The sequence below is a fragment of the Prunus avium genome, chromosome 1 (genome assembly GCF_965620075.1).
Source record: "Prunus avium chromosome 1, drPruAviu1.hap1.1, whole genome shotgun sequence".
NCBI lineage: Eukaryota > Viridiplantae > Streptophyta > Magnoliopsida > Rosales > Rosaceae > Prunus > Prunus avium.
The window spans coordinates 47805891-47831655 of NC_142284.1; the positions used below are offsets into that span (position 1 = coordinate 47805891).

A 25765-nucleotide genomic window follows, 5' to 3' on the forward strand; every position below is an offset into this window, starting at 1 on the left:
TTACTTGATTGGACCTTTCAAAGCCGAACAAACCAAACACAATAATGCAAAAAATCGAACTCTATGTATGAACCCAGTAAAGCAGAAATTAAACCCTATTAAAGAAAAAGTCGAACCCTATGAAGAAAAATATCTTAACCCTATTAAGCAAAAACCAAACTCAATAAAACAAAAGACAGAACTTTGTTAAGCAAAAAATCGAACACTCTGAATAAAAAACCGAACACATAAGATTACTTGTGCACCAATTATACCCAACTTCTTAAAGTTGGCTTACCTTTACGTGTTTGTTCTTGAAGTAAGCAATTCATATTCTACTATTATATAAGAAGCTTTTTTTTTCTTTTTCCAGTGTGCTTTAATGGCAAATGCCTTACTTTTCTATGTTGCTCAAAGTTCTTTTAAGCTGGAAATGTCGTCACGTTCTAAAAAGGAAATGCCATTGCTTACTGAGTAAGTAAAATATGGTACATCATAGAACATAGATCAACAACAAAAGAGGTTTTTTGCTTTAGATATTTTTGTCTTCTTTTGATTAACATATTGAACTGCCTTATAAATCAAATGCTTAACTTAATCCGACATGTCTTCTTCCTACGTTGGATCCGTACCACATGTCTGATAACCCGGCCCATAGCGGGTTTGTATTATTTGTAACGGTCATGATGGAAGTGTATTTACGATTTTAGTTCCACAGTGGAGAGAGACTAGCAGTGGTGCCATTCTTGCTTTTGTAAAGTCGAAGCCCACCGAAAGATCACTTTACGATTTTGCCCCAAGTCCTGTTGCTGCCTGCCATCTATTAATTCCTTTGCACACTGCTTCACTCTGCTTCACCTTCAGAGAAACAGAGCACTCTGTTTACCATGCGAAACAGAGACCTTTCTACAGCCATGGCGATTATGCTTCTTCGTACTCTAGCGTTTTTCACTCTGGCCGTTAACCTCGCAAGTAAGCTCTTAATTCTTGTTCCCATATAATAAAATTCTTTTAAAGAAGAAAAAGTGTATCTTTGTTTGAGGAATTAAATTACTGAAAGAAATGCTCTGTTTGGCAGAGCCGCAGAGCTATAAAGTTATGATTCTTTTTCTTTTTAATTGCAGCCTGCCAATCATTTCTCGGCGTAAACTACGGCCAAGTCGCCGACAACCTCCCACCACCTTCAGCCACCGCAAAGCTACTACAGTCCACCTCAATCCAAAAGGTCCGGCTGTACGGATCCGACCCGGCCATAATCAAAGCTCTAGCGAACACGGGCGTCGGAATTGTTATCGGAGCGGCGAACGGCGACATTCCAGGTCTTGCATCCGACCAGAATTTCGCCAAGAGCTGGGTCGACGCCAACGTGGCCCCGTTCTATCCTGCAAGCAACATCATTCTCATCACCGTCGGCAACGAAGTCTTGACCTCCGGCGACCAGGGCTTGATTTCTCAGTTGGTTCCGGCGATTCAGAATGTCCAAAACGCTCTCGATTCCGCATCTTTGGGCGGGAAGATTAAGGTCTCCACCGTCCATTCCATGGCGGTGCTTAAGCAATCTGAACCGCCATCTTCTGGAAGCTTCGACCCCGGTTTTGGCGACGTCATGAAGTGGTTGCTCGCGTTTAACTCTGCCACCGGTTCGCCTTTCGCAATCAACCCGTACCCCTACTTCGCGTACCGAAGCGACCCGAGACCGGAGACGCTAGCTTTTTGTCTGTTCCAACCGAACGGGGGCCGGTTCGACTCGAAAACAAATATTAAATACATGAACATGTTCGATGCTCAGGTGAGTGAACCAGGTTTACTCGGTTAAGTAAATTGTCTGGGCCGGTCGGTCCGGTCCAAGACCGTTTAATTGTCAAGTAAAAGTGGCCAATTCTGTGCAGGTGGATGCAATAAGATCTGCATTGGACTCAATGGGAGCCAAGAATGTGGAAATTGTAGTGGCTGAGACTGGTTGGCCCTACAAAGGGGACAGCAATGAGGTGGGTCCCAGTGTTGAGAACGCCAAAGCTTATAATGGTAACCTGATTGCACACCTTCGATCAATGGCTGGGACTCCATTGATGCCAGGGAAGTCAGTTGACACTTACCTCTTTGCACTGTACGATGAGAACTTGAAGCCTGGCCCTGGTTCTGAGAGAGCTTTTGGTCTCTTCAAGCCTGACCTCACCATGACTTATGATGTTGGCCTCTCCAAGACAAGACAGGTGAAAAACTGAAAATCATCATGATCAAGTATCAAATTTTCGATCTTTAATGTGTACATTTTAGATATGGTGTAGATTTTTTTGTTAATATCAATTATATCATGTCATTAATGGCGCTTGATAAGAACAATGAACAAGAAAAACTTACCAATCTAAAGGTTTCAATTCATGGATTATGAGCTACTTATATGTTTAAGCAGTTTTTGATAATTGTCATTGGTATTTTTGTTGTAGCCATTGAATTTAACTTGATTTATTTTGCTTCAGACCCCTTCCACGCCTTCCTCCACGCCGTCAACGCCTTCCACCTCGCCCTCCACGCCCTCTACAGTACCCAAAACGCCAGTTAATCCATCTGCGCCAAAGCCAAAGAAGGCAGCGTGGTGTTTGCCGAAGGCCGGAGTATCAGATTCCCAGTTGCAGGGCAATATAGATTATGTCTGTGGACATGGTTTTGATTGCAGCCCAATTCAACAAGGCGGGGCTTGTTTTGAACCCAACACAGTACAATCCCATGCTGCTTATGCCATGAATCTCCTCTATCAAACTGCTGGTGAGGATCCTCGGAATTGCGATTTCTTACAAACAGCTACACTCTCATCCAACAATCCCAGTAAGTGTTTCTCTGAAATAGCCGCACATCTGAAATAAAAATCTGTTCCCAACTCTTTTGTGTGTCTTCAAGCATTGATCTTGATCTCCTTTTTTAAATTTTTTTTTTTTTTAATTAAAAAAAAAAAACTTGTTTTGTTTTCTGTTTTGTAGGCTATGATGGCTGCCACTACCCAGGTGGAAGTACCTAAAGATAAAGGGACAGGGGGGCTTATATGTAACCAGAATTACCAAATAAAGGTTGGCAATGGCATGCAGGTGCTAAACCTGCAGGAACTTGAGAAGAATTTTCAGTGTTGTGGCTCTCCTTTTATGTATGCATAGGAATTAGGATTCTTTGTGAAGAAATGTTTTTATATTATTTAGCTCAAGTTAGAAACTTTCCCCCCTTCATGTAAATTATTTGTGATTTTTCTGAGAATGAGAGTGAGAGTGAGAGCTGCAGAGTTTTATCTTTTATGTTTATAAGACTGAACTCTGTATCTGATTCTGAATGCTTCCTTGGTTGTGATTATAATATTTCTTCCTATATATTATAAGATATGCTATTTGAAACATGGTTTTTCCTATATGCATTGGCTTGGTGTATTTCTATTGACAGACTTTGAGGAAAAAATGAAATGAAAAAATAAATAAATTTATTCTAGAACCGGTTCAACCCGGGAGGGATTTATAAGTAACAGGTGAGGAGCTATGATTGGTTAAATTTGATTTTCAGTTATAGTGGTCCTAGTATTTCTGCCAAACTCAAAGGGAGGCAGAAGAGAGAGAGAGAGAGGGAGAGACAACCCCAACACCCAAACAGCAAAACAATGGCGACGAGAGAGAGAGAAAGGGAGAGGGATCTAGAGCTCCTCATCCCAGTTGCACCAAGTAACGAAAATGCAGATTCCAAATCCTCCTCCCCAGCCAACTCTCCACCTCCTACCACATCCCATCCCCATCATACCACTGGCCGCGAGGTGATTCACTTTCTTCAATATTAATTTGGATATATTAAATGATCACAAATATGCATGAAATATATATATATATACATGGCATAGATTTTATGTTGAATTTGGTTTGATCGATCTTAGCCCTAGCCTGCAATATCGTGATCTCTTTGTCTATGTTCTCGTTACTTGTCTTATGATATGTTGGATGAAATATTTTCTTCTTGACCCAGAAAGAACCCAAAAAAAAGATCAAAATATTTTCTTGGGAAAGTTACATGAATTCTATGCTTATTACTTTTGTATAGGCATTTTCAAAAGTCATCCGCAGCTGGGCCTCCAAGAAGTTTATGACAGGATGGTAACTTCTTATCTCTTCTAATTCCAGTTTTTCTTGACTTAACAATGTTTAGTTCCTTTCGTGGCATTCTGCAAGAGTTTAGGATGCAAATAAATTGTCCGAAAAATTGATGCAGTATTAACACCGTAATTTCCCATGTTTATGGAGCCATTTCCAACTACTTGGTACTTGCCATGAAGGCTTAGTTAACTAGTGTTGAACTAAAATTTAATATTTTAAAGCTATTTGGTTCATATTTACCATTGCATTCTCTTGAAATGCATACACTGCAGTAAAAAAATATCGACTTTTCCTGATATGTTTCCTGATTTTTTTTTTCTTTACAGTGTCATTCTTCTTCCAATAGCTATTACATTCTACATCACATGGCATTTCATTAAATTTGTGGATGGTTTCTTCTCCCCAATCTACAATCGCCTAGGGATCAATATTTTTGGTAAGTAGAATTACTTCATTTGTGAGAGGTAGCTTACAAAACAAAAACATGCCTGTAGTTGCCAGGAACTTTTCTGTATGGTCGGGGATAGTGGAATAGATTGTTGTTGCATGTTAATGGCTGAATTAATCAACCAGTAACATGTGATTTAATAGTCTCTTCTTGTCTGAACTCTGAACCATCTTATTATTTTTCCATGTGACTTGTTTGAATCTGCAGGTCTTGGATTTGCCACCTCCCTCACATTCATCTTTTTCGTCGGTGTTTTCATGCAATCGTGGTTGGGAACGTCTGTTCTTACTCTTTGGGAGTGGTTTATTAAGAAAATGCCACTTATAAGCTATATCTATGCTGCCTCAAAGCAAATTAGTACAGCAATATCACCAGGTATATGCTGCTAACCAACCATATATTGTTGTCTGAGCTTCCGGATTCTGAAACTTTGAGCCATTTGACCTCACTTTACAGATCAGAGCTCTAATGCTTTCAAGGAAGTGGCTATAATAAGGCATCCAAGAGTTGGGGAGTATGCATTAGGATTTATCACTTCAACAGTTGTTCTTGATCAAAGGAGTGTAGGAGAAGAACTCTGTTGTGTTTATGTACCTACCAACCATCTTTATCTTGGAGATATTTTTCTGATTAGTCCCAAGGATATTCTGAGACCCAACCTGTCTGTTCGAGAGGGGATTGGTATTAATTTTTTGTACAGAAAAGATTTGCAAGATAATGTACTATCTGATTATGAATATTGACTTCTTAAACTAGTTTGGCTTCTGCTGTTCATGTGCTGCAGAAATTGTAATCTCCGGAGGTCTGTCAATACCGCAACTGTTAACGACGGTGGAAGCACAAGTCCTTACACCAAGAAGAGTTCCTCACTTTGAAGAGCCAAAAGTATGATGATGTTTCGAGGATGGTAAGAAATTGAGAATCTACTTCACTGCTTTTTCCTCATAGATTATTTGTCCTTGAGGTTGATGTAATGATACTTAAACTAGTGTTTCATGTTGCTACAGAAGTTCTCAAACTCAAACAAAGTTTTGCAGACGAAGCTTAGAGGCTTGAATCTAGATCAGGCCTGGAATGAAGTGAAGAAACCGTAGCAGAATCCTGAAAAGCAGTGAAGCCCCTTTAGAAACAAACTTATATACAGCTACAACTGATGCTAGCTTACATGCTATATTTGTTTACAAGGGAAATACCCCTCTTAAGTACACCATTTTATGAATTTTAATTTGTAAATGTTTTCCTTTTATCCCGTCTGTTTATTTTTGGTCCTAAATATAAGCGATACTGAGAAATGGGAGACTTCGAGTACATAGTTATTCGATTTCGTCAAGTCAGCACAGTCACAACTTCACTAAACAAAAATGATTCAAAATGGAAAGTAAGATTGACTAGCAATTGAAATGATAAAATGACCAAATATAAGCATGAAATGGGGGAATTCGTATTACACATGCTACTGTTTTTGAGTGCATGAAAAGCATGGACAACAATTACAACTTTCTACATTCACCAATATTATGATGGAAGGGTTAAATAATATTTTTTTCATTAAAAAAATAAAAACAATATAGAATGGCAGGGTTACATTCTTGTCTCACATTGTTAACGCAACAATTTAAAAATATTTTACGTTGTAATCATAACAACAATCCGTTGTCGTCCAGCGGTTAGGATATCTGGCTTTCACCCAGGAGACCCGGGTTCGATTCCCGGCAACGGAACTTTTTAAAATTTACTTTTTTAGTATGCTGACGTGGCATAAGCATTTTTAGTAATTTTAACTATTAAAAACGTTATAACTCCAAATTAAATATAAAAACAGATTTTAAATATGAGTGGTGCTAGAGGCACCAATTTTGGGCACCAACTCTCTAATAGAGGTGGAGCCCGCCAATACAACGGGTTCCATGCTTTATTAGAGAGTTGGTGTCCAAAGTTGATGCCCAAAATTGGTGCCTCTAGCATTTACAATACAAAATAATTATAAAAAATCCCTCTTCCCCTTCTTCCCTTACCCGTCACCCCACCAGACCCCCAACCCACTCATCCCTCTGTTCCTCTCTCTCTCTTTCTTTCTCCCCCTTGCACTCATAGAACTTCGAAGCCAAACTCAAGCTCCCATCTTCTCTCTCTTTCTGGCTCCTTCCTCTCTTGTTCTCTCTTCTCTCTCCCCTTCTCGAACTCTCTGAAAAGTAATTAAGCCTTAATACAATCGGGTTTGCCACGTGTCAAAACATCTGAAAAGTACCCCCGATTTCACGTGACGACAGACACGTCACCGGGTCACCGGGTCACCGAGTCACCGAAAGTGACAGTTGGAGCCCGAAGCTTCTCTTTTCCCTTGCGTAATTCTAAGGCCTATTTCCATCTGCAAATCTATCTTCTTCTACACCAAGGAATTTTGACATTCTCAAAGTCTCAGGTACACTGACATCATCTTTATCCTATAGTTTAGTCATCTCGATTCTGTTCTCGCAATTTCTTTGTTTTCACTCGGATTTGATTTCCTTATTTCCTTCGTTTTCTTCTTTTGCATCGTTTTTTTCACGCCACCTTTTTTTGTCGAAATTTTGGTATACCATCGAGTACGATGTGCTGTTCTTGTTACGGTCTTAGATGATACGCAGTCAGTAAAAATGTCGATTTTGTCTGTTGTTAGCAAAGAAAGGATCAGCTAAACGAAACAAAAAATGAAGGAGAGAAACATGGCAGGTTGATTATATGTTCTGTTTGGTTTGAGAAACGCTGGGAAAAAAGATAGAAACATTGTTCTACAGCTTAGATTATCCGAGTTTTCTTCGGAAACCAGGGTATTTAAATACAGTTTGATCGGTTTTTTGCATTATTATCTGTCTCTGTCTCAAGAAATAAGTCCATGGAGCTCTGCTGCTGGCTTCGACTCTAGATTGGACATGAAAAAATTGATTCAGGGAATCAGTGCTGATGTGCCCTTTCACTTTGTCACTTTGAGCTTGCTAGAGAGGGAGAGAAAAAGTTGATCCAAAAATTTAAAGAAAGAAAATCTCTTATTTCTTCCATAGTCAATGATTTGCTAGATGGCTTAATTGTCTTGAATTTATCTGTTCCAAACAGTACGTGAGAGTAATTTGCACATATTTGCATTTTTTTACTATGAAAATGGGGCAATGGTTTATTAGTAATAACGCATTTCAACGCAGGAATTTGGTTGTGAAGTGTTTCAGCGTCATGGCTTCATCTGTTCTGATCTCTGATACTGAGCCTTGGAAGGATTTGAAGGTATTTGAGACAGTGCCTCTTTGCAATGTGCAGTATGAAAGTTTTCTGATCTCTGTTCTAAATGTGGATAGTTTTCATTGTTCAGGCCCATGTTGCGGACATAAACAAGACCCATTTGCGTGATTTGATGAATGATGTTAAGCGGTCCCAGTTAATGACGAAGTAAGGCGTCTGCTGGAACTTTTTGAAAGCTTTAATCTTACATCATGTCATCCTTGTTTTATATGATACATGAAGTGTATGACATGAATATTGTTGTAGGCTGTATCAACTATTATATGTGAAGTCATGAATAACTTGATAATGTGTGTGTATATTCTAATAGTGAGTTTGATGGGATATTATTGGACTACTCACGGCAACGTGCCACACCTGAAACCTTGGAGAAGCTTTTCAAATTAGCAGAGGTGGGGTTGGCCCATTCATAACTAGTCTGTCTTGGGGGGCAAGGGATTGGGTGAATGTGTTTTCTAAGTAATGTTGTCTATGCCACAATGCAGGCTGCGTCCCTCAAAGAAAAGATTAACCGAATGTTTGGTGGAGAGCATGTAAGTTCAAGTTTATCTTCCTTTGGTAGAGTGCGGATAAATATGGAATTAAAATGCTAATTTGGACACTTTTTATCTGCAATTGGCGAGAAACTTTTTTGTGAGCACAACAATAGACCAGCTTATTTCTGAAACCATCATGTGATTCTTTTGCATTCTATTTATTTTTCTTTTTTTCTTCTGGGTGGTGCCTTCAGATAAACAGCACAGAAAATAGATCAGTGCTTCATGTAGCTCTACGTGCTCCAAGGGATGCAGTTATACAAAGTGATGGGAAAAATGTGGTCCCAGATGTTTGGGAAGTTCTGGACAAGATCCAAAAGTTCTCTGAGAGTATTCGAAGTGGATCTTGGGTAATCAACCACAATTTTTTTAGTATCCGTTTTGGGTCCATATTGCCTGAATTCTGAAGTAATTGCAATTGTGGTAGGTTGGAGCCACAGGAAAAGCCCTGAAGGATGTCATTGCTGTTGGTATTGGTGGCAGCTTCTTAGGTCCTCTGTTTGTGCACACAGCTCTTCAAACAGGTTCAGATGATGCCTTCCATATTATCCATTTATAACTCTATTTTGCAGTCTTATTTACTATTTAGTGTGAGTTTCGTTGTGAAAATTGATTAAGCTTGCTTTGGAATAAAGTTTGGGCAGTGTTCATTGGTTTGATTACATCTTACAGATCCAGAGGCTATTGAAACAGCAAGGGGAAGGCAGCTGCATTTGTAAGTACTTACATATTGATTTTTTAATTGATTAATTTCCAGTTCTCTATATCAATGACTTAAAATCTGGTATGATATTAATAGTAAGAATCCATGTCTTGAGGCTTTTGAAGTGATTTCCCACTACAGTTGTCAAACATTGTGGATTATCTTTCTTTTAGCTCCTTCTACCTGATTGGTTTTTTTGTGTTCATGAGTTTATTTCTATGGCATAGTTTTTGAAGGAAGGATGCGTTCATCTGTTGAAGACATGTAGAGAAGCATTTTGTATTTGATACGGCACATAAGATTTTAGGACACCACAAGCTTTTGCTTTTGTTTTCAAACTTTCTTTTGTTTTAATTTTGAAAGCAATCTGTATTCTGTGTGTTTGGTTTTAGTTGTGGTGGTTGAAGAAGCATAGCCCATACTCGGGGACTATGTTAGATGCATTATCTGTGTAAATATTTGGTTGTATTTTTGGTGGTTGGGTTAAAAGATTAGATGCATTCTGTAAAAGCCAGTAACATGGCCCAGAACGAGTGGCAGTATTCCACTTCTGATAATTATGTGTGGCATATTTTTTTTATCCAAGGATTGATGATTCCGGTCTAAGGGTATTCTAATCTTTTGTTTTCCTCTGTGTGCAGTCTTGCAAATGTTGATCCTATTGATGTGGCTAGAAATATTGCAGGATTAAACCCAGAAACTACCCTCGGTAAGCATAAGTTTACTTATATCACTAAATATTGACTTTTGTAAACTTAGCTCTATGTTGGGTATCTTATCGTTTGTATTCTTTTGATATTTGCAGTTGTGGTAGTTTCGAAGACTTTTACAACAGCTGAAACTATGTTGAATGCTCGAACCCTTAGGGAATGGATTTCATCTTCTCTCGGGTTAGTGCACTGCTAACACTTCTTCAAGTATATGAACAGTTATTTCAGATTAAGGATTTGCTTCATATTTGATGATTTAATTTAGACTTAGTAAGTAAGCTTTGGGAGTGGGCAGAATGAATCATATTTAGAATAGCTTAGTAATGCTATAATTGAATAATTTAGTACTCAAGATATTAATGATGGAGTGAAGGTTTATTATGTCTTTTTGTAGTTTAATTATTGATTTTGTCAGATAAAATTTGAGTTTTGAAGATCTGCCTGCCCCTCTCTCTCTGTGTCTCTCTCTCATGATTGAGCGTAACATTTTCAGGCCTGATGCAGTTGCAAAGCATATGGTAGCAGTCAGCACTAATCTTACAGTATGAGTTTTTCCCTTTGTCCTCGTGCCTTTAGTTGATTAAACATTCAGATTATCATTAATTTTAATTAACTATTTTTCATTATTCGTTGGTCATTCTAAATTTCTGTGCTTTTTTCTTTTCAGTTTTTATGCTGATGCTATTTATTGAGTTCATCAGGACTAAGGTTGTGTTTTTAGATGGAAATATTGGCAGATTTAGGTGCTCTATTGAAAACCTGTGAAAAGTGTGCATTCCATCTTCATGTGTTCCTTAATTGTTATATAAATTTGATCTTAGTCCCTCATATAGTTTTATACAAACAGATCTTAGTGCCTTTTATTTGTGATGGATTATCAAAGATTCTCTAATACAACCCGTTAATTTACAGTATGCGTATTTTTTTTTAAGTGGTTATAAAAACAGATATGATTTTGTTCCATCTACAATCTTCGTAGACATTGAAGTTTGGTCTATTCGCAACGAAAGCTATCCTTGTGTATTATCTTTGTGTGTTTCTGTTTCAGCTTGTAGAGAAGTTTGGGATTGACCCAAATAATGCTTTTGCATTTTGGGACTGGGTTGGTGGCCGGTATAGTGGTAAGTTATTTGCCCTCTTGTGTATATATTTTCAGCTAACTTGATGTTTAATTATTATTTTTGAATTTCTGGTTGCAGTGTGCAGTGCTGTTGGAGTGTTGCCTTTATCTCTTCAATATGGGTTCTCAGTTGTTGAGAAGTACGCTACTCATGGTTGTTTCAATTGTATTTTAATCATTTCTGAAGTTTGTGATACATAGATTCGATTTCTACTCCATTAGTCAATGCGGATTAGGTTTAAATTGTTTATCCTGTTTTCTTATGTAGAAGAAAATAAATTTGTTGCTTTCTCCGGTAAATATATGTACTTGAGAAACAATTTTGAACCTGCACTTTGAATCAAAATGACAAACATAGAATGCATTACTCTTTCCAGAAAAAAGAAAAACCTGAAGATAATATTTCAGATAGGGCGCGGCATGATGTTTTAAAGATATTTTATGTTATTTGTTAACAGTAGCTTTGAAAACAATATCTACATAAACACTGATGCTGATGTAACTCGGTGATCTGATTCTCAAAAGGCATTTTCCAGTTCTCTATCAATGCCTTTTTTTCTTAGGAAAAAAGGCTCTTGTTTTGTTTCAATGGTTGTTTAAATGATATTTGTATATACTAACTAGGATGTTATATTTCCTACGCAAAGGTTCTTAAAGGGAGCTTCAAGTATTGATCAACACTTCTACTCAACACCATTTGAGAAAAATATCCCTGTAAGTGCCCACGGTTGTTATCATCATGATTATTGCTAGAGTGATTGTCTTGCATTTCCTACTGGGAATGGCAAGGATGGTACCTGTAACACTGGTGAGTTATAAAAATACCTGTAACACCGGTGGGTTACAGAAATGTCGGTGCACAATGAATCTCATCAGAGTTTGAGTTCATTCATATAATCATTTTGTTTCACCTTTTAGTGTGATTCCTCTCTAGTTGAGTGACACCTTAGCCACCTCTATATTCAAGTTTGGGGTAGATTGTTGTGGTTACCTATTTAGATAGGTAGCTTAGCTGTAAAGCTTTATGAGATAATTATTGGTGTGTTATATACCGTTTCATCCCTGCTTCAGGTTCTCTTGGGTCTGTTGAGCGTATGGAATGTTTCATTCCTTGGATACCCTGCAAGAGTGAGTGTTACTTTATCCTTTCTAGACTTCAAATTTGTAAGTCTCAATCAATTTTGTCTTTTAACTTCTTTATGCTTATTTTTTAGGCTATCTTACCTTACTCCCAAGCACTGGAGAAGTTTGCTCCGCACATTCAACAGGTAAGTTTATACTAGTCATCTATCTGCATTTTTATATCAAATGCTCTTATACCTTCCAATTTTTTTCTGCAATGTAGGTTAGCATGGAAAGTAACGGCAAGGGTGTATCAATTGAGGGTGTAATACTTCCCTTCGAGACCGGAGAAATTGACTTTGGTGAACCTGGAACAAACGGTCAGCACAGCTTTTACCAACTAATTCACCAGGTGATCAACGTTCTATTATTTGTTTAATTCTAACAATTTTCAGTGATCTCATGTATGAAAACTGATTTTACATTCAAAAGTGTTACCAAACCTTCAGCTTTTCAGTCTTATGTGAAGGAACACTGAGCAAATTTCTGAGCTTCAGATAATTATTCTTAGTATTTTGATTTATGTTGTGATGTACTTTGATAATTAATTTTTTCCTTCTTGAATGTTCAGGGCCGTGTTATTCCTTGTGATTTTATTGGTGTTGTGAAGAGTCAACAACCTGTTTACCTGAAAGGTACCTAATTTAAAACTCTTATGTCTTGCTCGAAGTTTTTATTTTGATGTTTGGTTTGTGGGGTATGCAATATAGAATTCCTCACGTGTTTGCTGCAGGTGAAGTGGTGAGCAACCATGATGAGCTCATGTCTAACTTTTTTGCACAGCCAGATGCCCTTGCATATGGGAAGGTATGTTTTATGCTTACTCCTGGACACTGGAAGACTGGGTTTACATTTGAACCAAACACCGCCCAGTATTCTAAAAGCTTTATATGTTAAAACGACAACATTTTATACCCTTTCTTTTGAGGTAATTGAGTTTGCACTATGATTCTAGAAACAAAAACAAAAAAAATGATAAAACCAAGATTAGCAAAGAAATTTCGCCATTTCTCTCACTAATATGAGAGCACATATTACTACCTTGGATTTTTTTCATGTCTAACCAGAATTAAGTTTCTTGTAGCACCCAGAACAGCTGCAGAAAGAGAATGTTCCAGAGCATCTTATCCCGCATAAGGTGAGTTCCTATTGGCTTCAGTCTTTGGCTTATAAGTGAATAAGTGGCGCTAATTATAAGATCTCTCTCACAGACTTTCTCTGGAAACCGGCCCTCTCTCAGCATTCTTTTTCCATCACTGAATGCTTACAATATTGGCCAGGTTTGCTATTTGATTTCATTTTCTACCTTTTGTTATGCGTTTTGGTCATGCCTAATTGTTTGACGTTTCAATTTCAAATGGTTTTTCTGCTTCTGTGTGAGCATATGCAAAGTCAAACAGTAAATTGCTTGATGAATTGTCATTTACTACATATTTGCTAACTTCTCAATTCTAAAACATAACATTCTAGGCCTGCATGTTTAGTCCGAGTGCTTGTTCATGTGCTATGTGAGGTCTTCATTTACTGCTCTTGTATTCTTTCTAATACCTACTTGCCTGTATCCAGTTGTTGGCAATCTACGAACACAGAGTTGCAGTCCAAGGTTTCCTATGGAGGATCAATTCTTTTGACCAGTGGGGAGTAGAATTGGGGAAGGTACAATGGAACCTTATCAGTGTTGTTCTCGTACTGGACCAAAATGAATATAAGAATTGCATCGACTTTCATCTGTCCGCTGATCCAATTTGAAGTTTATTTTGTTTTGCCCCCTTCATATATTTTAACATATCTATTTCATGTTTGTTAACGCAGTCATTGGCCACTCAAGTTAGAAAGCAACTCAATGCGTCTCGTACAAAAGGGCAACCAATTGAAGGCTTTAATTACAGTACTACAACATTGTTAAAAAAATACTTGGAGGTAAGTACAGCCAAAAATAAAAATAAAAATAATGCTTGGGAGGCATCATGGCAAATCACATTTTCATTTGGAAACACTCACACAACTAAAATGCAATTAATTGATAATACATTTTGATATTTACTACTTATAGGATCTTCCTGACACTAGATTACTGTATCAATTTGGCAGGCAAGTTCAGATATTCCTGCTGATCTTCCTACGCTTCTGCCGCGGATATAGTTACCTTCTTCTGGAAATATTCAACTTTAAAGTCAGTTGAACAAATAAAGTTTTAACCTCGTGTATATGAACCCAGTATGTAGCGATCTGGGTCTTAGTTATGCTTGCAGTTTTTCTAATGTTTAACTTTACATTGAGCATCATTATAATTAAATTGAGGCTACTTCAGGTACGAAGCAATGCTGCCCAAACAACTCAGTGGTAATCCATTTTAGTGATTAACCTTCATGTTGCTATTTTTCTACTTTCATGAATCCATTTTGGTCTGTCTGAAAGCATGTTATGAATGTGCAAAACAAAACCAGTTAGCCATTGACTGAAAATATTTGCATTACAAGAGCAGACCAGTCACCTATGACTTGCAACAAAATTAACCCTAACTAGCTTGATTCACCAGTCCCCGATCTCAAAAACACAGTTAAGCCCAGGAAGACATCTCTCGTGGCTGATAAACAGGCAGCCTAGATACCGGTGGATCCAAACCCGCCGGCGCCCCTGGCAGTTGAGTCCAAATCCTCAACCTCCACGACATCAGGGGTGATGATCTTCTCAATGATCAGCTGTGCAATCCTATCGCCCTCCTTGATTTCAAAATCAACATCAGAATGGTTGAACAATATCACCCCAACTGAGCCCCTGTAGTCAGCATCTATGACTCCCGCTCCCACATCGATCGAGTGCTTCCAGGCCAACCCTGACCGCGGCGCTGTACACCCAAGAGAATGTTAGTGAAACACATTTCTTCAAAAATCTAAAAAAATCAAAGTTTAATTTTCTTTTTTTTGAAATTTAACAGGAAAATTGGGGATCCGGGTTTTACCAATTCTTGCATAGGTTCCTTCAGGGACCGAAATGCTCAGATCAGTCGGGACCAGGGCTTTTCCTCTGGCCGGTACCTTCGTCTCCGTTGCACTACACAAAATCAAAGAACCAAAGAAAAACCCACATGAGATTACAATAATTTTTCTCGTAAAAATTGACCATGGGAAAAAGGGGGGGTTTCGGGGTTTACCTTGAGAGGTCATAGCCTGCAGAGAGAGGTGAGCCTCTCGAGGGCAAGACGGCCTTCTCGGCTAGCTTCTTCACCCTGAAAAATGAGGTGGGGTTTCCCGAAACGTCGCTCTTTTCGTGAAGCTTGGCGATCTTAGGAGTTGGCTCCTTGACTTCGTGGCTTCCGTTCTGCACGTCTTGCTGGGCCATTCTGAGTAGCTGAGAAAGAGGACGGCGGTAATGTGGGTATTTGCAAATACCTGGTTTTAGGGGCAGATAGGAAGACGGGGTTCTTTTAAATAGAGAAAGTACCGCCAATAATGGCGTTTCCCGCGCGATGGCGCCAAGTTTTCCCGCCATTTTGATGTAGGTACGAATTTCGCGTGTTGTGCGCAGACATGCATGTAAATGGTCTCTTCTCTCCACACCTTTCTCCTGCACCACTTCCAGCATCATTTCACTTCTCATTTTTGGGGATCTTGGGCTGAGGCTCATGTTATAAGCAATGGAGGCCCTCCTACGTTCACAGCTGGACCATAAATTTCAGCCCAATGGTCAAACAAGAAAAGATCGAAAGCCCGGTCAAGTTGTATTCACTTTCATTTTCAGTCCAACCAATTTTTTTTTTTTTGGGTGAAAACCAAGGTATCCCCCGCGCGATTGCGGAGACTAACCCTCGATGTACTGTCGGGCGCAAAGCGGGGACCTCTCCCAACAAATTCTGCTCTATTCGCAAGCGCCTGGGATCGAACCCAGGACCTCTTGTTTAAAGGATCCAAGCCCCTTCCACTTTGACCAACTCCTGTTGGTAACCAAATTTATTTTAATGTTACGATACCTTGAAGTTCACGTGGCGATCTTCCAAGGTTCATGTGGATGTGGCTATGAAGTATGAAGTCATTGGCTATGAAGTATGAAGTCATTCTATAGTGAGGGCTTTATATAACACCATTAGGTGATGTTTTATCTCTTAATTGTTAGATCAAATTGATTAACTGTAGGATTAAATTAGTTAGCCTAATTCAACGATTAAAAGATAAGATCTCATATAAAAGCCATATATAAGGCCCTCGCTATAGAATTCTTGATGAAGGATGAAGCATTTTGACAAACAAGTTTGAATACAATTTCTAAAGCTAAGGGGCATTTTATTGAAGGTTCATGTGACGATATCTTGAGGTTTACCTGACAATTTTCTAATATTCAAACAATTATTTAATGTTCACACAATTATATATAGGATTCACGCGAGAGAATATGACCTTTAGTTTATTAGAAGCATGAATCATTGTATGTATTCATATAAGTTATAACTATGCAAAAGGCCATACAAAGAAATTCAATAAAATCCTTTTTTTATGTTCCAAAAATGTATAACCATATATCTTCTTTTCAATTATTTAATTTACAGATCCAAACGGATTAAAAAGAAAAACATAATATATTTTTTTTTCTTTTTTGTTGGAGAGAAAAACATAATTGAAAAATTCAAATTAACCTAAAAAAGACACGGTGAAAATCGCCCCACCTCCTATTGTACAGAAATCCTATTTTTATTATTTTTAAAAAAATATTAAATTAATAATGAGTTCGAGTTGGGCATGACCATGTCCCAATAATTTAGATCGGTCCGCTTACCCCTTCGTTGATGAACCAAGCCGTTGGATCAGCTCCACGTAATGTACAGCAACTCAACTGCAAAACGGTTAGGAACTGAGGTCGTTTAGTCCCTCTTGACATGCGCGGCTTACGGCACAGTACGCACCCCTCATATGCAAAACCCAAACAAAATGCGAGGGAAAAACGAAAAAGTCACCTGGCATTAGCCTTTTGTCACCTTGGTAAACTTCTGCGTAAGCGTGTTTTACAAGGCATTATTCAGACGCGTGTGGATAATATCTCATGGAGTAAAAAAGCAAAATACGCATTCGTTCAACACTAAAGTAGGGTGAGGTGGGAGACAATAAAACGACGACACGCTAACATGCGCCCGTAGGTTAATTGTTTTAACCTACCCCTCTCACATTTTATCTTTTTCTATTTTTTTGCCCTTAAACTTATATTCCCACCCTTCGCCTTCTCTCTGTCTCACCTCACTCAAAGCGCAAAAGGGTTTCTTTGCTCGCTCGCTCTCTGCAACTTAACCGATCATCAATGGCCGACCTTACCAACTCCGATTCCCGCCACCACCTCTCTGTCACCACTCCTCCCCAGATCTCCAGAGGTATTTATTCTTTCAAGCTCCATTTCCTTCTTCGGTTTTTCACATTCGCCTCCATCATCTAATTTTCCACCAAAACCCTAGATTGTCACAGAGATTCTTGCTCTTCTGGCACATTTATAGTTTTCGTTGCCGTTTGTGTTGGTGTTGTTGTTTTAGGTAGCTGAGTTTAGGGTTTTGATAAATATTTCGTACTTAGGGTTTTGATAGATATTTTGCGCTCAGGATTTTGATTAATCTTAGTAAATTCAATTACTTTTCTTTGGTTTTTTAAACGCGATTTTATATTTTTCCCGTTTATTGGTTGGGGCAAATAATATTATGCAATCGGTTTTTTAAAATTCTTCTATTATTTTTTCATAAGTTAAACTGGTTTTTGATGGAATGTGATAGTGATTGTATCCTATGCCACTGTTCGTGTTTTCCAATTTTCGATTAAACCCTTTCTTTTTTTGTTGATCGCTGCATTTTATGTGGCGTAATTGGGACACAGGGCTTATTTAGTTCTTGTAAAGCTATTTAAGCCATTTTGTGGTAGAATGCCTTTTGCCACTCAATTACAACGGGTCTGCTGGAGTTAAATTTTCGCTGAAATTGTGTCAATATATGATTGGAATTTTTGGGGATTTTAGGGGACATGGTCCTACAAGATGTTAAAGGAACCTTGGGTTCATGTAAAGTCTATGAAGAATGTCTTTAGTATTTCTGTAAAAAAAAAAAAAGGGGAGTCTCATTCTAGGAATATTCTTAAATCATAAAATTTATCATAGTTCTAAGTTCTGAAAAAGTATTTTCTCAATTCATATTTTGATTGATTTCGATAAGTAATATTATAATGTTTTTCAGTCAATCATGCTTGGGTGTTTAGGTTTCTCCTCATCTCTGAAATAATGTATTCTCACCAAATCCACGGTGGTGCTAGTTGGATTTGTTTGATAATTGTTTGGTGGCAGTAATGCAATGTCTTTGCATTATATGTGTATATGACATATTTAATCCAATGCTTATTTCTGATGTACGCAGCTGGATCAGGTTCTGAGAATCCTATTCCACTGTCACCGCAATGGCTTCTACCAAAGCCGGGGGAGAGTAAACCTGGAATGTTAACTGGGGTGTGTTATTGTAACTTTCATGATTTTATATTAATCTGCTTTCCTCCGTTGCTGCGTAGTTGCAGAGGAGAAGTTTATTACATTGTTTCCAGTTAGCATGCACTTCTATCTTAGCTCTCATAATTCTTAACAAAAAATGCAGGAAAAACCTCCCAGCCCAAATCCATCCTTTGGCAATCGCTCGGATACCATGAAATCATCAGGTAATGGTGAGGAGATTCATGATACCCAGAAGAAGAAGGATGTTTTCAGGCCATCATTGATGGATATGGAAACAGGTGGTCGTCGTGAACGCTGGCGCGATGAAGAAAGAGACACCAACTCCTCCGGACGCAAAGATCGGTGGAGGGATGGGGATAAAGAGCTTGGTGACCCTCGCAGGATGGATCGACGAACAGAAAATTCATCTGCAAAACACTTTGGAGAAGCACGCCGTGCTCCACCCGAGCGGTGGACTGACTCTAGTAACAGGGAATCCAATTATGACCAACGGCGAGAGAGCAAATGGAACACACGCTGGGGGCCTGATGACAAAGAGGCGGAAGGTTTGCATGACAAGTGGGCAGAGTCTGGCAGAGATGGCAGCATGCATCTTGATAAAGGTTTGCCTCATGTTGGAAATCATGTAAAGGATGAGAAGGATGGGGATCTCTACCGGCCTTGGAGATCGAACTCCTCCCAAGCCCGAGGAAGGGGAGATCCTTCCCATAATCAGACTCTAGCAGCAAGCAAACATGTTCCTGCGCATTCATCTAGTTGGGGACGTGGGGAAAATACACCACCAACTTTTTCTCTTGGTCGTGGAAGGGCTAGCTCTGGTGGAGGCTTTATGAACAGTAGTCCTACTATTCCTCAGTCTATAGGAACTGTCTTGGACAAAGTTGAGAGTGAACATGGAGAGCCTTCCCCTTTAAGGTATAGTAGGACAATGCTGCTTGATGTATACAGGAAGGCTGATATGAGATCATATCGAAAATCAGTTGATGGGTTTATAGAAGCAAGTTCTCTTACAGTGGATGAGCCGTTGGAGCCTCTGGCGCTTTGTGTACCGAATCCTGAGGAACTGGTAATGCATATTCATTCATTAAATTTTGTGAACATTTCTTATACTTTCATCAGTTCATTTCATTTGAATGGTTTTCTGCTTGAGCAGGCTCTTTTGAAGGGAATTGACAAAGGAGATATAGTAAGTAGTGGTGCTCCTCAAGTCTCTAAAGATGGAAGGAACCCGATAGATTTTACTCAATCAAGAAGACCAAAGCTTGGTAGTTTACTTGTAAAGAATTTTAAAACTATGTATTCATGTTTTTTTTTTTCAAGTGGGGATTGACTTGTGTTGGAACTGTTTTGTTTGAGCAGGCAGTAGGGAAGATTTACCCCTCGCACTTAATGATTCTAAAGATGAAAGCACTGGTAGTTCAAAAGGTGGTATTCCAAATTATTTAGAGGGATCTTCTCATGAAAGGCAAGTTTTCCATCAAGGATCCAGCCTAAAAGCAGAAATAATGCAGGATCAGAAGACGTACTCAGAGAACAATTTCAGAGCAGAAGGTATGTTAATTGAAGATAGGAAAAGGATTTTGAAACAACATTTCTTGTGATTGAATTGCGATGCGCATGTTGGTTACTATTGTGTGGGCTGTGGGAAAAATAATCTGGATAATATAAACTCTACCATGTTATGTTGATTCAAATGGAATGGGAAAATGGTAACCTCTGGGTCAGTGCTCATGGGGAACTGTTTTATTTGATTCTTAATAAACATTTTTCCTTTTGTTTTCAAATTTTGTATCAAAGTTCCTCTTGCATGTGTTTCTATTTCTTTATATGAATCTGGGTGTAAGGATGATGATCTCTTTTTCCTTTAGATTTTCTTTTAAGAAAAAGAAAGTGAAGAAGACTGGTACTTGAATCGCTACATGCGTTACTAGCATGAGATAGCTCTCCCCATTTAAACATTTTACTCAATGTAATTTCTGTTTGCAGCTCTTAAAGAAGACAGTGGTCCTTTCAGAAGGGCGGAGGAGGCACCTGTTAATACAGATTTGACCATGAAGGGAAGTATTACTCCCCATTCTGGCACTCCATGGAGATCTCCATCACAGGGAGAGCGTTTGCATGCAGGCTTGCATGATTGGAAAGAGATTCCAGGTGATATCAAGTCAAGAACCCCTGATATGGGCTGGTCGCAAAGACAGAAAGATCTTAATAATGAATGGGAAAGTAGAGATGAGGCAAAATGGAAAACCAGTGAGAACCCTATAATTAGAAGGCAGCCATCTGGAGTTCTAGATAGGGAGCAGGAAGTGAGAAAACCTCTGCAGCTTTCTCCTGAGGATCTACAGCTTTATTATAAAGATCCTCAGGGTATAATTCAAGGCCCTTTTGCTGGGGCTGACATTATTGGCTGGTTTGAGGCTGGATATTTTGGCATAGATTTGCTAGTTCGCGTGGCAAATGCATCAACAGATACACCGTTTTTGGCACTTGGTGATGTTATGCCTCATTTAAGGGCTAAAGCTAGACCACCGCCTGGATTTAGTGCCCCTAAACAAAATGAAGTTACAGATACATCAAGTAGGCCAAACTTTGGTAATGTGGGGAAGATTCATGCTGGTTTAAGTGAGACAGATATAGCGAGAAATGAACCAAGGCATAAACAGGGTTCGACAACAGAAGCTGAGAATAGGTTTTTGGAGTCGCTGATGTCTGGTAATACAAGTGGCTCACCTCTTCAGAAGTTTACTTTTTCTGAAGGTTGGTTTTATTATCAAGTCTTTTTACATTTTGAGTTATAAAATGAGGGAGTTTATCAATAAGCTTATTCATATTATCATTTTATTTGTCCTACTTATCGCATGATACCTTCTTGTGAATCTCTTTGTTTTATTTTTAGGTTTGCAAGGACTTATTGGAAACAATTCTCATGGTTTGCCTCATTCTGGATTGGATAATCTGTTGGCCAAGAGAATGGCGCTTGAGCGACAGAGGTCTTTTCCTAATCCTTATCAATATTGGCCTGGGAGAGATGCTTCATCTGTAATACCCAAGTCGGAGGTTGTCCCAGATCCAAACCTCCTCTCTTCAGTGGCTGAAAATCAGCCTTCTCAAACCCAAAATGCTGAAATTATGTCCATCCTTCAAGGATTAACTGACCGGTCGTCATCTGGAATTAATAATAGTGCTGCTGGTTGGTCAACTTTTCCTGTCCAAGGTGGGTCAGAACCAACCCAGAGTAAGATGGACTTGTATGATCAGAATTTTCCTCCCCAGGCTCCACTTGGATTCCAAAAGCAGAGGCTGCAACCTCAGAATCAACCGTCTTTTCCAAATCTACTTTCTCAAGCGGTTGATAGTTCTAGTATTGCAACACAGGAGAAATTACTCTCTTCTGGTTTATTACAAGATCCGCAACTGTTGAATATGTTGCAACAGCAGTATTTATTGCAGTTGCATTCCCAGGCGCCTGTTCCAGCGCAACAAATGTCATTGTTGGATAAGATTATGTTATTCAAGCAGCAACAGAAACAGGAGGAGCAGCAAATGCTGATAAGGCAACAACAGCAGCTGCTTTCGCAGGTTCTGTCAGAGCATCAATCTCGCCAGCATTTTACTGAGCCATCTTTTGGACAGATGCAGGCTTCTGCAATTCCGAAAGGGAATGCATCTATAGATCCTCCCCGGCTTCAGCCATCACAAGAAATGTTTCCAATTGGTACAAACGTTCCAGTTCCTAATATGCAAAATGAACTTGTTAATAACTTCATGACTTTGCCTCCACAAGGTACCCAAGATATCTCTCAAAATGTAAGTGAGGGAGCCGCCTCGTTACCTTTACTGCATCAAATGTTTGGGAATATTACCCATCAAAGAACTTGGGATGTTACTCCTGTGGTACCAATTGCTATCCATCAAGAGTCGTTGCCAGTGTCGACAAATGTTGAGAGCTCAACTTTGCTTGATGTGACGACCAAATCTAGAAAAGAGCCCCTTGTGCAGAAATCCATACCTGATTCTGACTTTCATGCTTCTAAAACTATGGAGCAGGCATCTGAAAACACTTTCACAGCTAACGAAACTGGTTTGGTTGCAATCTCTGAGGGTGTTGCAGATTCTATTCCACCAGTAGGTGCTTCTGAGGGAGATATGCCTGAGCATGTCAATGATGTGAAAGTTCAATCAGATAGTCAGGTTGAAGAACAGCAGATTCAAAGGGAAAAGAGCAATGATGAGGTTCCTGCAGTGGCTGATATGAAGAATGTTGAAGCACGTGGGCAAAGAAAGACTTCTGAGAAGAAGTCCAAGAAGCAAAAATCTTCCAAGGCACAGTCCTTGAGTGACCAACCAAAAGGAGTATCCAAATCTGTCTCTTCACAGCAAATAAAGCAGTCTGAAACTGAGAAGCCTGTTGTTGGTGACACAAAATTGGAGACAAGAGGCAACCAAGGCAGTAAATCTGAAATTGTTACTGTAGAGGTTTCAGAGTCACGACAAGCTGAAAGATTAGAGCCACTTTCCGGAGGTGATACTGAACCTTTTGAAGTCAAGGGTGATTCTAAGCTTGTTGAGTCTGGACAAAGTACCCAAATACAGATTGGGCAGAGAGCTTGGAAACCTGCTCCTGGTTTTAAGGCCAAATCTTTACTAGAAATTCAGCAGGAAGAACAGAGGAAGGCACAAACAGAAGTGATAGTACCTGAGGTTTTCAGTTCTGTCAATTCCTCAAGTTTGCCAACTCCTTGGGCTGGGGTTGTAGCCCATTCAGAACCAAAAGTATCTAGAGAAACTCCAAATGATGCAGGTATTAATGAGTTAAATGTTGGGAAACCCAAAACTTCCCAAAATTCAAAGAGCAAGAAGAGCCCATTACATGATCTATTAGCAGAGGAGGTTTTGGCCAAGTCTAGTGAAAAAGATGTTGAGATTCCTAATGGTGTATCAACTCAGCCTTCTCCACAAGTTATGCCCGCCCAATCAGAATATGTAGATGACGATAACTTCATTGAGGCAAAAGACACGAAAAAGAGTCGCAAAAAGTCAGCAAAATCAAAGGGTACTGGAACTAAGGTCTCAGTGTCAGTTACCCCAGTAGATGTGCCTATTAGTTCAAGCCCCACTGAGAAAGTCAAAAGCTTCCGTTCTGTACAGCAAGAAAAGGAAGTATTGCCCGCAATCCCGTCAGGGCCTTCGTTCGGAGATTTTGTTCTTTGGAAAGGAGAAATGCCTAATCCAGCTCCTTCTCCAGCATGGTCTACTGACTCTGGGAAGCTTCTTAAACCCACATCTTTAAGAGACATCCAAAAGGAGCAGGAGAAGAGGGTTTCTTCTGCTCAGCACCAAAATCAGATTCCAACACCTCAGAAATCCCAGCCAACTCCAGCCACCCACAATAGTGTTCCTTCATGGTCACTTTCGGCATCATCTCCGTCTAAGACTGCATCTCCCATCATGATTAATTCCCATGCTTCTCAGTCGAAACACAAAGTAGAAGATGACTTATTCTGGGGCCCAATTGACCAATCAAAGCAAGCAAATAAGCAGTAAGATATTTACTCTTTTACTTATTTGATATTAATTCATTGAGTTAGGTTGTGTAGGCTGTGTGTCGCTCTGAGATAGAAACCTTAATTTGCCTCTCATAATTGTATTGTGGGATGCATGTGGGAGTTTGCTCACATCTTTTATGTTGGTAGGGAACTAATTTGAGCTGAGCTTGTCTTTTTGTTTGTTTATTTCTCTGTGAGCAGGGCAGATTTTCCTCATCTTGCAAGCCAGGGCAGTTGGGGAGTGAAAAATACTCCTGTAAAAGGAACTTCAGCTGGTTCATCGAGCCGGCAGAAATCAGTGGGTGGCAAACCAACTGAGCGATTACTTTCATCCTCACCTGCCTCTTCTCAGTCATCTGTAAAAGGAAAAAGAGATGCCATGACCAAGCAATCAGGTGTGCTATCATGATACTGTTAATTCTTCTGTCAAAGATATTAATTGATGCCTATTTACCCCGTCATATTTTTCTTTGCAGAAGCCATGGACTTCCGAGATTGGTGCAAGAGCGAGAGCATTAGGCTTATTGGGACAAAAGGTAAGTTGACCTTCCGGCCTGCTTAATAATTTGTATGTAAGTGCCTTAATTAAATTATGCGTGAAATCCATAGCATAAGGTTGGTATTAGGAGTTGATTTTCCTTGTAGCTTAAAAAGTGAATTTATAGCAATCTTTGCACCCCAAGAAATGAAAACCGGCACGCAGCAGCACACACACAATTGAGGCATGTGGCTTCCTTGATCAGAGGTGTAATACTAATATAGGCTTCTTTTTTTGTTGGTCCAAATGCGTTCTTCTTGCGATATTAATTGTCATAATTAATTGTATCACTGATTTAAATTAAAAAATTTGCTAGATACGAGTTTCCTTGAGTTTTGCTTGAAGCAATCCAGATCAGAGGCTGAGTTGCTTCTAACAGAGAACCTTGGGTCGTACGATCCTGATCATGAGTTCATCGACAAGTTTCTCAACTACAAGGAGTTGCTATCAGCCGATGTCCTTGAAATTGCGTTTCAAAGTCGGAATGATCAAAAGCTCACCGGGTTTGGTGGTGGAGATGTGAATTCGTACGGTGCAGAGGCTGGGGATGTTGACCAAGATGGGTCCTCCAAGGGGGGTGGCAAGAAGAAGGGAAAGAAAGGGAAGAAGGTTAGCCCTGCTGTCTTGGGATTTAATGTGGTGAGTAACCGCATCATGATGGGTGAGATCCAGACAGTGGAGGATTAGAGAGTGGTTTTAAGAGGCAGGCAGGCAGGAAGGAAGGCAGTTGTAAATAGATTTTGGCTTTTGGACTGTATATGGCTTTTTTACCTTTTCGCCCTTAGAATTTTTTGTTTTTCCCTTTTTGTAGTGCCACAGCAGCAGTGCTAATTTTATCTGCTCGAGCGATTTTGTGTAATGTTCCTTCCAGTGGTAAGAGTACTTTTGTTATTTTTATTCGCTTTACTTTAGTTGAGAGATCATCCTGCGGGAGACTTTGAATCTCCTTCAGTCGAGGTACCCTTTCCCTTTGTTTCATTCATTTGCTTGCTTCCCATCTTTCTGTCATCTGCTATCTTTTATGTCGCAGTTTAATGATCGATTTGAGTTTTAACTCCCTTCTTATTTTCATCATGCTATCATGGATTTTATTGCAAAAAAGAAAAAATAAATGTTATTTCAAGTTCAGTCCTTATATCTCACCAAGTATAGAGGGTTTTCGGTTAATTTTATTTCTTTATTTTTCGTCACATTTTATTTTTGT

General features: G+C 39.2%; 5 protein-coding genes and 1 non-coding gene across 7 annotated transcripts; 5 read left to right on the forward strand and 1 right to left on the reverse strand.

The window, feature by feature from the left end:
* Positions 1-685: 685 nt before the first annotated feature.
* LOC110767181 (Glycosyl hydrolase family 17 protein) lies at positions 686-3361 on the forward strand. Its single transcript, XM_021970657.2, has 5 exons — positions 686-951; positions 1104-1768; positions 1869-2192; positions 2460-2805; positions 2958-3361. Exons 1-5 carry the CDS (start codon positions 867-869, stop codon positions 2993-2995), a joined length of 1458 nt encoding a protein of 485 aa, XP_021826349.1. The 5' UTR covers positions 686-866; the 3' UTR covers positions 2996-3361.
* A 76-nt stretch (positions 3362-3437) lies between these two features.
* Positions 3438-5794, forward strand: LOC110767195 (protein LIKE COV 3-like). 2 transcript variants are annotated; one of them, XM_088252936.1, is made up of 7 exons: positions 3438-3766; positions 4048-4100; positions 4427-4536; positions 4756-4923; positions 5005-5229; positions 5333-5455; positions 5559-5794. In XM_088252936.1, exons 1-6 carry the CDS (start codon positions 3617-3619, stop codon positions 5437-5439), a joined length of 813 nt encoding a protein of 270 aa, XP_088109062.1. In that variant the 5' UTR covers positions 3438-3616; the 3' UTR covers positions 5440-5455; positions 5559-5794. The 2 variants fall into 2 exon arrangements, with proteins under 2 accessions (XP_088109062.1, XP_021826368.1); XM_021970676.2 differs by having other exon boundaries at positions 3453-3766; positions 5556-5794.
* A 403-nt stretch (positions 5795-6197) lies between these two features.
* TRNAE-UUC (transfer RNA glutamic acid (anticodon UUC)) lies at positions 6198-6269 on the forward strand. Its single transcript has one exon. It is a non-coding gene; the product is annotated as a tRNA-Glu (tRNA).
* Positions 6270-6558: 289 nt separating this feature from the next.
* On the forward strand, positions 6559-14330 carry LOC110767254 (Sugar isomerase (SIS) family protein). The gene is made up of 24 exons (XM_088252942.1): positions 6559-6970; positions 7728-7806; positions 7892-7968; positions 8132-8213; positions 8307-8354; positions 8552-8707; positions 8785-8881; positions 9030-9072; positions 9702-9769; positions 9866-9950; positions 10264-10312; positions 10819-10891; positions 10970-11030; positions 11538-11604; positions 11962-12018; positions 12105-12158; positions 12236-12364; positions 12584-12647; positions 12746-12819; positions 13097-13150; positions 13224-13292; positions 13579-13668; positions 13825-13932; positions 14104-14330. Exons 2-24 carry the CDS (start codon positions 7756-7758, stop codon positions 14152-14154), a joined length of 1707 nt encoding a protein of 568 aa, XP_088109068.1. The 5' UTR covers positions 6559-6970; positions 7728-7755; the 3' UTR covers positions 14155-14330.
* Positions 14331-14434: 104 nt separating this feature from the next.
* DUT1 (DUTP-PYROPHOSPHATASE-LIKE 1) lies at positions 14435-15555 on the reverse strand. The gene is made up of 3 exons (XM_021970758.2): positions 15167-15555; positions 14975-15066; positions 14435-14860 (listed from the first exon to the last, which is right to left on the reverse strand). The coding sequence occupies exons 1-3, from the start codon at positions 15502-15504 to the stop codon at positions 14616-14618; spliced, it is 675 nt and encodes a 224-aa protein (XP_021826450.2). The 5' UTR covers positions 15505-15555; the 3' UTR covers positions 14435-14615.
* A 1632-nt stretch (positions 15556-17187) lies between these two features.
* Positions 17188-25543, forward strand: LOC110772300 (GYF domain-containing protein). Its single transcript, XM_088251223.1, has 10 exons — positions 17188-17368; positions 18389-18477; positions 18620-19543; positions 19631-19742; positions 19837-20028; positions 20464-21234; positions 21374-24017; positions 24225-24418; positions 24500-24559; positions 24878-25543. Exons 1-10 carry the CDS (start codon positions 17299-17301, stop codon positions 25246-25248), a joined length of 5427 nt encoding a protein of 1808 aa, XP_088107349.1. The 5' UTR covers positions 17188-17298; the 3' UTR covers positions 25249-25543.
* The last annotated feature ends 222 nt before the right edge of the window (positions 25544-25765 follow it).

Bases quoted from the DNA above. Each gene is read 5' to 3' on its own strand.
- LOC110767254 (XM_088252942.1), top strand. From the start codon at position 7,756: ATGGCTTCATCTGTTCTGATCTCTGATACTGAGCCTTGGAAGGATTTG. The intron at 8,214-8,306 runs GTGGGGTTGGCC...GCCACAATGCAG, and splicing joins AGCTTTTCAAATTAGCAGAG to GCTGCGTCCCTCAAAGAAAA. The intron at 11,605-11,961 runs GTAAGTGCCCAC...TCCCTGCTTCAG, and splicing joins CATTTGAGAAAAATATCCCT to GTTCTCTTGGGTCTGTTGAG.
- LOC110772300 (XM_088251223.1), top strand. From the start codon at position 17,299: ATGGCCGACCTTACCAACTCCGATTCCCGCCACCACCTCTCTGTCACC. The intron at 24,018-24,224 runs GTAAGATATTTA...CTCTGTGAGCAG, and splicing joins TCAAAGCAAGCAAATAAGCA to GGCAGATTTTCCTCATCTTG. The intron at 24,560-24,877 runs GTAAGTTGACCT...AAAATTTGCTAG, and splicing joins TAGGCTTATTGGGACAAAAG to ATACGAGTTTCCTTGAGTTT.
- LOC110767181 (XM_021970657.2), top strand. From the start codon at position 867: ATGCGAAACAGAGACCTTTCTACAGCCATGGCGATTATGCTTCTTCGT. The intron at 1,769-1,868 runs GTGAGTGAACCA...AATTCTGTGCAG, and splicing joins TGAACATGTTCGATGCTCAG to GTGGATGCAATAAGATCTGC. The intron at 2,193-2,459 runs GTGAAAAACTGA...ATTTTGCTTCAG, and splicing joins GCCTCTCCAAGACAAGACAG to ACCCCTTCCACGCCTTCCTC.
- DUT1 (XM_021970758.2), bottom strand. From the start codon at position 15,504: ATGGCGGGAAAACTTGGCGCCATCGCGCGGGAAACGCCATTATTGGCG. The intron at 15,067-15,166 runs GTAAACCCCGAA...GATTTTGTGTAG, and splicing joins GCAGGCTATGACCTCTCAAG to TGCAACGGAGACGAAGGTAC. The intron at 14,861-14,974 runs GTAAAACCCGGA...TTGGGTGTACAG, and splicing joins AGGAACCTATGCAAGAATTG to CGCCGCGGTCAGGGTTGGCC.
- LOC110767195 (XM_088252936.1), top strand. From the start codon at position 3,617: ATGGCGACGAGAGAGAGAGAAAGGGAGAGGGATCTAGAGCTCCTCATC. The intron at 4,924-5,004 runs GTATATGCTGCT...CTCACTTTACAG, and splicing joins TAGTACAGCAATATCACCAG to ATCAGAGCTCTAATGCTTTC. The intron at 5,230-5,332 runs GTATTAATTTTT...CATGTGCTGCAG, and splicing joins GTCTGTTCGAGAGGGGATTG to AAATTGTAATCTCCGGAGGT.